The sequence below is a fragment of the Azolla caroliniana genome, unplaced genomic scaffold, assembly GCF_043228905.1.
Source record: "Azolla caroliniana isolate FFs.n. ecotype wild unplaced genomic scaffold, voAzoCaro1.0.p SCAF_5, whole genome shotgun sequence".
Taxonomy (NCBI): Eukaryota; Viridiplantae; Streptophyta; class Polypodiopsida; order Salviniales; family Salviniaceae; genus Azolla; species Azolla caroliniana.
Window position 1 is genome coordinate 3239860 of NW_028230440.1, and position 10860 is coordinate 3250719.

General features: G+C 45.8%; 1 protein-coding gene across 1 annotated transcript; it reads right to left on the reverse strand.

Annotated features, from left to right (window-relative positions):
• Nucleotides 1-3968: 3968 nt before the first annotated feature.
• Nucleotides 3969-5312, reverse strand: LOC147863669 (CBS domain-containing protein CBSCBSPB3-like). Its single transcript, XM_087320607.1, has 3 exons — nt 5216-5312; nt 5047-5136; nt 3969-4134 (listed from the first exon to the last, which is right to left on the reverse strand). The coding sequence occupies exons 1-3, from the start codon at nt 5249-5251 to the stop codon at nt 4069-4071; spliced, it is 192 nt and encodes a 63-aa protein (XP_087176733.1). The 5' UTR covers nt 5252-5312; the 3' UTR covers nt 3969-4068.
• Nucleotides 5313-10860: the final 5548 nt, after the last annotated feature.

A 10860-nucleotide genomic window follows, 5' to 3' on the forward strand; every position in this document is an offset into this window, starting at 1 on the left:
CTTCTCCAGGTGCACATGCTTCACTGGAATAAGGTTGTCTTCTGCAAGCCTCTTCATCCCCTTCTCACTCATGTGGCACAGTCTCTTGTGGCACAGTCTCTTGTGGCACAGCTCACCGGCAGTGTCGACTGCCACGTTCAACTCTTCCGGACACAGCCAGGCATTCATAAGGTACAGTGTGTTGACTTTCCGGGCTCGAGCCACTATCAGGCTCCCCTTGCTGAACTTCATAACGCCGTTCCAGATGCTACCTGTGTAGCCTTCATCGTCTAGCCTCCCGGCCGAAATCAGGTTCAATCGAACCTCCGGAACGTGTCGGACATCCTTCAGTAGCATTTTGCATCCGGTCGGGGTTGTCAACCACACGTCTCCTATGCCGGCAATCCGGCAGGTACCTTCATTTCCCATCCGAACACAGCCATGCTCACCGGCTGTGTAGGATGAGAAGTATCTTCTTTCCGGGGTCAGGTGGAACGACGCTCCGGAATCGACCACCCAGGTAGTCTCATCGCCGGCAATGTTTAGTTCACCTTCTTCGGTGATGAGCATGATCTCCTCTTCACTTGCCGCGAGTGCCGTCGTTCCTTTCCGGTCCTGCCCTCGCCGATCCGAACCATTCCGGTCCGTGGCTCCCCGGTAAGCACCGTTCCGTTCCGAAGACTTCTTCGAATCGGTGTCGTCGGCTCCGTTGTCCTTTCGGTAATGCCGACAATTCTTCCGGAAGTGCCCCGGCTTCCCACAGTGGAAGCATGTGGGTCTTCCTCTTGACTGCGACCGGGTCCCCGACTTCTCCCGTCTTTGCGGACTCCGGTTCCGTTGTCTTCCCCGATCCGATTCGGTAAACAACATCTTCGGATCGGAGGCCGGTTCTTTATCTCTCCGACGCGCTTCTTCGTTCAAAATACTTGTCTTCACCGTTTGTAGGGACAAGTTATCTTCGGTGCAGGAGGTGCTGAGAGTCACCACCAAGTTCTCCCAGCTTTCCGGCAATGTACACATCAGAATGATGGCTTGCATTGCATCCTCCAACGGGAACTTGATCGCCGCAAGCTGATTCACGAACCCCATGAACGTGCTTACGTGTTCCACCATACTCTCGCCGTCCCGGTACTTGAGGTTCACTATCTTCCTCATCAGGGAGGTCCGGTTCAACGCATTTTTCCTCTCGTAGAGGCCCGACAGCTTCTGCCACATCTCATATGCGTTGGTGTCGTTCGCCACATGTTGTAGAACGCTCACGTCTACGTATTGCCGAATGGTTGCAACGGCTTTCCGGTTCAGAAGCCTCCATTCCGACTCAAGTACCCCCTTCGATATTTCCGACCTGTCAATCGGTTCGTACAGGTCCCGAACAATCAGAAGATCCTCCATCTTGATCTTCCAGTCGGCGTAATTCTGCGCATTTAGCACCATCATCCCCGGCTGCCCGCTGCCGCCGCCTTCCATTTTCTGCAGCAACTCGCTCTGATACCAAATTGATGGAAAAACAGTCGACACTTTCCAAACTTCACCTCTCGGCTACAACCAAGGAAACACACGAATCGTTGTTGCAGTAAAATGGGAAATGCGAAAAAATAGAGTGGACACACGATTTAACGTGGAAAACCCTGTACGGGAAAAACCACGGGAGTACAAGACTCCAAATCAAAACTATGCACAGAGAAATATACAATGGCGAGCTGCAAGGCGACGACCTTGAGCTCGCTGTCCTCGCCACAGGCGGCGGAAATACACAGAGGCGTCGACCTCTTCCTCTCTCACGCTCTATCTCTCTCACGACTGCTCTCTCTTCACTCCTCTTGAGTGGAAAAACAGAAAAATAAGTAGCAACATAAAACTGTTTGCCCTATGTCATATTTATACACATATGACTTTGGGGCTATTTACAACTATAGCCTCAAGGGCCCTTAGCAAACATATTCACGGATATGTCCCCGCATCCGGATCTCTCTCCGGGTACATTCGTCATCCGGCTCCGAAGCCGGGGTCTCCATCATCCGGTTCCGAAACCGAAACCGGGCTCGTCGGCATTCATCTCCGACATCCGATCATCCCATCCGAAGGGACTGTAATCCCAACAAGAAAATAGTGGTGACCTTTGACCTTTGAGTGCTCATAGATTCTCAAAAGGTGTGGTACCACACTAGACTAGGTTGAGCTTGATTCTCAACACTTTGCACGAAATGGTAGATGGGAATGCCACCCACGTTGTAATATTTTCCACCACCTTGCATTCCACTTACATACATTCCATACTGTAAAGAATCGGATATGATTCTTGTGTAGCGGAATGTTAAGCGCTCGAAGCGCACCGCGACCGGTAATGAAGAAGAGCGTATCAACAAGGACGTAGTATGGCTAAAGGACCTACGAAGAGGGAATGGCAAGAGGAAAGAGGGCTAAGAGACATCTAAGTGTGAAAGGTCCATACCTTAAATGTAAATGCTATATAAACCACATTGTGGTCACTGGCTTTGTAAGGGTTCTTCCATTTGTAAAGATCTCCCTATTGATTAAGAGCTAGAGCTTCCCCTCCTCCTTCTTATAACCTTTAAGATTAAGAGAGATTAGTGAAGTGTTTAGTTAGAGAACACCAATCTCTCTTCCTTGTTGGTGCTAGACCTCTTAGCAAAGAGGGTTAATAAACATATTCATTACTCTTATTGTCTATATTCATTACCCTATTGTCTATGAGAGCGAGCTTGAGAGAGTGAGAGAGACATCGTGCTTAATAATCTATTAATCGTTAAGTGAGTGTGAGGCTCGGAGGTGTCCGAAAACCATCTCCGCCCGATCCGCCATCAAAAGGGTATACGCCGGTCTGAACTCCGCAAACGACATCGAGGAGTTAACTCCATCGATACATAGATCCTAAACACGGAAGAGATGTGTGTTATGTGTATGTGTGAGAGGAAAGAGAGAAGAGAAGAGAAAACACAAGATAGATTAGATAGAATGGAAAAATAGAATACTCAAGTAGAAGGTGTATATTCACAAGGAGAATATGAGATACAAAAATGTGGCATTACAAGGAGTCACAACCGACACTTTATGAAGTAGGAGAAGGGTACTTTATATAAGGTCACCCTCTCTCTTCATTATCTCACTACAACAACTACTCTCTCTTGGGGAATGTGAAGACTAGTGTTGGGCAAAGTCTCTAGCCCCTACCGGAAATTTTCCTGCTTCTTATGAACCTAACTGGAATTTTAAAATTTTAACCGGCCACTTTCCTACAAACAATTATGTCAACCGGAACACGTTGAATTTTTTTTTAGCGCATACCAGATCAAATAAAGTTTTTTTTAGTACAATACCAAATCAAATAAATCACAAACAAAAATAGTGTTTTCCTTTGCCTTTCCTATTTATTTGTGGGCCATAATGTAGAGCATGTAAGAGTAGCATAATCTATGGATTCAATTTACAACCTATTTGGGGGTATTGATCTGAGCTCTCAATCCCCCGAGTTGATATAAGGCTAACAACATAGCACCAAAAACATAAAGAGGTCACTTTTGGGGAAGGGAGTGACACAAGAACGAAGAAAACGACACAACAGAAAAGCCATCACTCGTCTCATTTGCCAGTTACAACGTTGTCAAAAACTGTATACATATAGTGTAAGATGGATCTTATCCAAGACAACAACAATATTATCTTTGCATACACAAAACATCATTTACAACAATTGTAAATATAAAATTCTCATCATTCTGAGATCGCATTTAAAACTCATCATTTGTGATTTGAATGCCATTTCAACTCTTATATAAAATTCTCAACTAGGCTAATGACATAATCGCCAATTACATAATCCAAGGGTTATCAAGGCTTTTTTTGACAACCCTAACATGAATTTCCAAATTTTTTCTTGAGAGGTGCACTTTAAGATGCATAAATCTATGTCTAGTACACTAACGTAATTGATCAATTTAAGAGAGCAAACTTACTTATCCCAACCGCGACTTCAGCTCCAAGTACAACAACAACGTATGATGTCAATCCCCAGTTTTGTTTCCTTTGTACTTTTACTCCTATTCTTCCATGTTGGAACTCAATATCACTCTAGGATTCTCGAGGAATACTTTTCTTTACCACTCCTTGAGTGTAGTTTAAATGAAGCTTTAGAACCTGAACATAATTGTGTTCTAAGACACTATTGAATGACTTTCTGAATAAAATAAACTTTGAATATTGCCAAAACTTGAGCTAAACCATGAAATATATTTGAACATGGAGTTATTTTGATTGACAAACAAGTATATATTTTGCTCAGGACTAACCTAACATGATTAAAACCTCAAACCATTAAACTAATCCGTTGTCGCGTTGTTTCGCTTACGCGAGTGAAATAAGGCGGGACCACAGGGGCCCTAAACCGAGGAGTAAGAGAGACAAGAGGAAGTGAGAAGCACGCAAGTGTAAGGCCTGCTAGATCTATCAACAACCGATAGGACTTGCCCGCTGAATGAACCACCAACGTGTGTACCGACTTAATCAAGAAGCACACTCGAGAGAAATGAAAGAGGAGACTCCCAGAAACACATATAGACGAAAACAAGAGATTCGGTTCAATAACAGTGACGATTACAACGATTGCAACCTTGCAGAGAACGATGATAAAGGAGGAGAGAGCTCGGTTCCCAGTCCGACAACACCTCGTCCTTACCCAAAACATGATAATTTCTTTTTCTTCTTCTTCTCCCCTCTCTTTTATAGGTCGCCGAGGAGACCGTTACATCAAAACATGTCAACTTTATTCTCTGTCCCTTCGGGCAGAGATACGCATCGATTTTCCTAATTAACAAATATATCATACCTAGTATATTTACATCAGTTGTTCTATTCCTAGTTATGTACAATGTATAGATTCGCACGCACTCTTGCAAGGGCGGGTTCACGCCTTCAATTCCTTGATTCCTCTTAGGGCCAGTTTTCTTCACAACACCGCCTCTCTAATTTTAAGATAATTTAGGAAAGAGATTGTCAATTGTGGTAGCCAAATGGCCTGATAAATAACTAAACTAGCAATGAGCATAATACCTTGGCACCTGACAATCTTGCATAAGTTATAACATTCATAAGATCATCATCAATAGCTAGGATTACACAGTCACCTTCAACGTCTTCATACTGCATGCCAAGGTCAATGTGACACAATAAATCACTTGATACCAATTAGCAAACTACAGTTTGGAACAAAAAAAAAAACCATTATATGTGGTGATTTTACTGACATCAAAATCATCACCAAGTCTTTGTGCTATTGTGGAAAGTAGTTTTGTCAAGCTCTCAATTCCGAAACATTCAACATTTGCATAACTTCAATTCCAAATCAAGGTCTCTAAAACCATAACCTATTTAGCATGTAAACTTTAAAATGAAAATATTACTATTGAAACGATGAACGTTGCCCATGGTTTCCTATTATATTTCATGCATGAAAACAGAACTCATGCAATATTTCCCAAACTATGTTGTCAAGACCAATATGCAAATATAAGTACGTTAAGGAACAACCAACCAACACACACTTTTGCAATTAGATTGTAGATGTGGAGAGATTTTTAGATAGTAGCTCCATTCTTCATAACATTAACCGTGTGGCCTCTTCCACTGGACTGCAAAATCTTATCCTGCTCACAATAAAGGAAAAAACAAAACACAAATATCAAGTTTTGCAATACCCTATTACATATGAGGAGGTGACTGGCTTGCGAGAAAGAGAGCAAATAATCAAACAATATTTGAGAAACAATGGAGAATGAGATGCAAAAAGAATTGAACGAGATTGGGAGAAGAGTAAGTTTTACCTATCCACCTGCTATTTCCAACCACATTACCTGTCATGATATGGCAAGACTCGAACCCATGACCTTATGCTACATAGGTCGAGCTCTTGACCATTAGACCATACATTGTAATACGTAAAATATTATTTATGTTTTATTATAGAAAATTGATGTATATTCCCGATTTCTCTGGAACATTCTAGAAACTTTAGGAGTATTCCTCAGAACACTATAAAAGGAGGCACAAAGCATTATTTCGAACCAAATCGGTGCAACGCCAGTCTTAAGCCTCCTAGCTACTACTGTACATTCTCTTCACATAAGATAGATCTTTTCTTATCATCACTCTCTTTCTCTTTCTCTCTCTCTCTCCCTCCCTCCCTCTCACTCACTCTTTCCTTCTCTCGAGAGTTCTTCACCTCTCTTAGTACTAATACTTCTTTTAGTACTAATTCCTTCTATGTCTTAGTATTGTTCCTGACGATTTGAACCAATTTCCCTCGTTCTTCCTTCTGTATCTTCCTTTCCTCCTCTTCCTTTTATCTTCTTATTAATCCTCTTATCCTCCCTAGTAAAATGGAAACTGTTAGTGCTCAGGAATACCAATTTGTTTTCTCGGAGCTCCAGTGCTTAAAAGAGAAATTTGTAGCACTAGAACAAGAAAATCATCGTTTGTTGGGGGATCTTCAACAAATAGCGCTAGAAAAATAACAACATGGGGAGCTGACGTTACGTGTACAACAACTCGAAGCGACTATCGTATCATTACAACAACAAGGATCAAGCACTCAAGGGATTCACAAAGAACGAAAGATCGGTCTTCCTGCAAAATTTGATGGGACCCGATCACAGTTTAGAGGGTTTTTGAATCATGTACGTTTAGTGATACAAATGCATCCTTCTCGATATCCCACCGATGGATGCACCCCATTTATTTGTGGTGGGTACATCAATACCAAGATATTTAAAGATTCGAACAAATTGTATACGTTCACCTCTATATGTGAGCATAGGGTAATGATGAGGTTGGATGGTTTGCACTACCATCATTTTTGTTTTCTCCACATTCACTACTAGTCCACTACTATGGCAAAATTCTTCTAATACCCCAATTAAATTTTGCATACTATCAACATCATAGGGAGAGAATAAAGTGGGGATAAGCTCCACCAAGGTGGTTTTTTCAACCCCCCATTATGGAAGGATCCCGATTTTAGATGTGTAAATGAACTTTCTAATTGCTATTTGACATGTTGATTGATTTGGGTATGGTGGTTATGGTTTCATGTATGAGTTCTTTGTGGCCTTTGGGCATATTTCCATTGATACCAAGGTGAATCTTTAAAAAAAAAAAGCGGTCTGATCATTCCACTCGATGGTTAAAATAACATACAAAGCACACAACACAATCACATACTCAATTACCTATCATAAGCAAATATAAAAATATTAGTGTAAGACCTAGAGTTAAATGCTTGGCATTAATCTCATGAAAAATGAGAGAAGAGGGGTTCATCGAGTTGAGGAGAGAGGAGGGGAAAGATGAGGGTTTGATGAGAGGTGGATGTCATTGTGTGTGGGATGGAGAGAAGGATGTGAAATGTGTTGGGATTACGGTCCCTCCGGATGGGATGATCGGATGTCCGGATATGAATGACGGCAAACCCGGTTTCGGAGCCGGATGATGAAGACCCGGTTTTGGAGCCGGATGATGAATGTACCCGGAGAGAGATCCGGATGCGGGGACATACTTGTGAATATGTTTGCCAAGGGCCCTTGAGGCTACATTTGTAAATAAGCCCGAAAGTCATATGTGTATAAATATGACTTAGGGCAAACAGTTTTGTATATGCTACTCATTTTTCTGTTTTTCCACTCAAGAGGAGTGAAGAGAGAGCAGCCGTGAGAGAGATAGAGCGTGAGAGAGGAGGAGGTCGACGCCTCTGTGTATTTCCGCCGCCTGTGGCGAGGACAGCGAGCTCAAGGTCGTCGCCTTGCAGCTCACCATTGTATACTTCTTTGTGCATAGTTTTGGTTCGGAGTCTTGTACTCCCGTGGTTTTTCCCGTCTAGGGTTTTCCACGTTAATCCCTGTGTATTCGTGTTCTTTCTCTGTGGTTCCTATTTTCTGCTGCATTGATTCGTGCTTACTCGGTTGTGGCCGAGTGGTGAAGGTTAATCGGAGCGTCGATTTCTCTACAAACTGGTATCAGAGCGACTGCTGCAGAAAATGGAAGGCGGCGGCAGCGGGCAGCCGGGGATGATGGTGCTGAATGCGCAGAATTACGCCGACTGGAAGATCAAGATGGAGGATCTTCTGATTGTTCGGGACCTGTACGAACCGATCGACAGGTCGGAAATACCGAAGGGGGTACTTGAGTCGGAATGGAGGCTTCTGAACCGGAAAGCCGTAGCAACCATTCGGCAATACGTAGACGTGAGCATTCTACAACATGTGGCGAACGACACCAACGCATATGAGATGTGGCGGAAGCTGTCGGGCCTCTACGAGAGGAAGAATGCGTTGAACCGGACCTCCCTGATGAGGAAGATAGTGAACCTCAAGTACCGGGACGGCGAGAGTATGGTGGAACACGTAAGCACGTTCATGGGATTCGTGAACCGGCTTGCGGCGATCAAGTTCCCGCTGGAGGATGCAATGCAAGCCATCATTCTGATGTGTACATTGCCGGAAAGCTGGGAGAACTTGGTGGTGACTCTCAGCACCTCCTGCACCGAAGATAACTTGTCTCTACAAACGGTAAAGACAAGCATTCTAAATGAAGAAGCGCGTCGGAGAGATAAAGAACCGGTCTCCGACTCGAAGGCGCTGCTTACCGAATCGGATCGGGGAAGACAATGGAACCGGAGTCCGCAAAGACGGGAGAAGTCGGGGACCCGGTCGCAATCAAGAGGAAGGCCCACATGCTTCCACTGTGGAAAGCCGGGGCACTTCCGGAAGAATTGTCGGCATTACCGAAAGGACAACGGAGCCGACGACACCGATTCGAAGAAGTCACCGGAGAGAAACGGTGCATACCGGGGAGCCACGGATCGGAGAGGTCCGGATCGGCGAGGGCAGGACAGGAAAGGAACGACGGCACTCGCGGCAAGTGAGGAAGAAATCATGCTCATCACCGAAGAAGGTGAACTAAACATTGCCGGCGATGAGACGACCTGGGTGGTCGATTCCGGAGCGTCGTTCCACCTGACCCCGGAAAGAAGATACTTCTCATCCTACACAGCCGGTGAACATGGCTGTGTTCGGATGGGAAATGAAGGTACGTGCCGGATTGCCGGCATAGGAGACGTGTGTTTGACAACCTCGACCGGATGCAAAATGCTGCTGAAGGACGTCCGACACGTTCCGGAGGTTCGATTGAACCTGATTTCGGCCGGGAGGCTAGACGATGAAGGCTACACAGGTAGCATCCGGAACGGCGTAATGAAGTTCAGCAAGGGGAGCCTGATAGTGGCTCGGGCCCGGAAAGTCAACACACTGTACCTGATGAATGCCCGGTTATGTCCGGAAGAGCTGAATGTGGCAGCCGACACTGCCGGTGAGCTGTGGCACAAAAGACTGTGCCACATGAGTGAGAAGGGGATGAAGAGGCTTGCAGAAGACAACCTTATTCCAGTGAAACATGTGCACCTGGAGAAGTGCACCGATTGCCTGGCCGGTAAGCAGAACCGAACCTCCTTCCACTCAAGGCCACCGACGAGACGTAGTGTACCATTGGAGTTGGTACACACTGATGTGTGTCAGGTAGAAACGAAGTCACATGGCAGAGCCCAGTACTTCGTGACATTCATTGATGATCACAGCCGGAAGCTGTGGACGGCACCGTTGAAGACAAAGGACCAAGTGTTGTTCGTCTTCAAAGAACTCCACGCAAGAGTGGAAAGAGAATCCGGCAAGAAGCTGAAAGCGATACGAGCGGATAACGGAGGGGAATACCGGGGGCAGTTCGCGGAGTACTGTCGCTCGAAAGGAATCCGGCTCGAGTTTACTGTGCCGAAGACGCCGGAACTGAACGGGCTGGCCGAGAGGATGAACCGGACCATAATGGAGAGGGTCCGGAGTATGCTGGCGCATGCGAAATTACCCAAGGGATTTTGGGCTGAGGCAATGTCGACGGCGACATATGTGATAAATAGATCACCCTCAGTACCCCTGGATGGAGACACGCCACAGAGAGTGTGGACCGGTAAGGAAGTATCCTACCGGCATCTGAAGGTGTTCGGGTGTCTCGCATACGTGCATGTGGCAAAGGACCGGAGAGGAAAGCTAGATCCAAAGACCCGACCATGCATATTCCTCGGTTACGGCGACGACGAGTTCGGCTACCGAGTATGGGACCCGGTCGACAAGAAGATATTCAGGAGTCGAGACATCATCTTCATGGAGGACAAGACACTCGCCGACTGGGAGTCGGAGAAGAAGATGAAGAGCTCCAAGTCGACCGGTGAGAATCAACTCTACGAGGAGCAGTCCCGACCGGCAAGGGACCGGTTAGCACTCGAGGATCCGGCCGAAGACAATGAAGAAACAGAACCGGCCGAGGAAGATGAAACTGATACCGGAACCGGCCCCGATCCCGAAATGGATTCGGATGAAGAGGAAACGGAGGAGCCGGTTACTGAAGCTCCGGAACGGAGATATCCTCTAAGAGAGAGAAGGGCCCCCCGGAGATTTCCGGAACCAGAGCACCTGTTGCTAACCGACGAGGGGGAGCCGGAGAGCTTTGAAGAAGCAAAGCATGACACCCATAGCCGCAGGTGGTTAAGTGCCATGCAGGAGGAGATGGATTCCCTGCATGAGAACCACACATATGAACTTGTGGAGTTGCCGAAAGGAAAACGGGCACTCCGTAACAAGTGTGTGTTCAAGCTGAAACCGGGAGATGCCGAAAACCCCCCGAGATACAAAGCCTCTATCCGGACGGTGCTGAGCATAGCGGCAAGCATGGACCTCGAGGTAGAACAGATGGACGTGAAGACGGCATTCCTTCACGGTGACCTCGAAGAAGAGATATACATGCAGCAACCGGAAGGATTCGAGAAGA

Excerpts from the sequence above, each read along its gene's own strand:
- LOC147863669 (XM_087320607.1), bottom strand. The coding sequence starts at position 5,251 with ATGATTTTGATGTCAGTAAAATCACCACATATAATG. Across the intron at positions 5,137-5,215 it reads TAAAATCACCACATATAATG|TATGAAGACGTTGAAGGTGA; the intron begins GTTTTTTTTTTT and ends CTTGGCATGCAG. Across the intron at positions 4,135-5,046 it reads CAAGATTGTCAGGTGCCAAG|GTTCTAAAGCTTCATTTAAA; the intron begins GTATTATGCTCA and ends AATTATGTTCAG.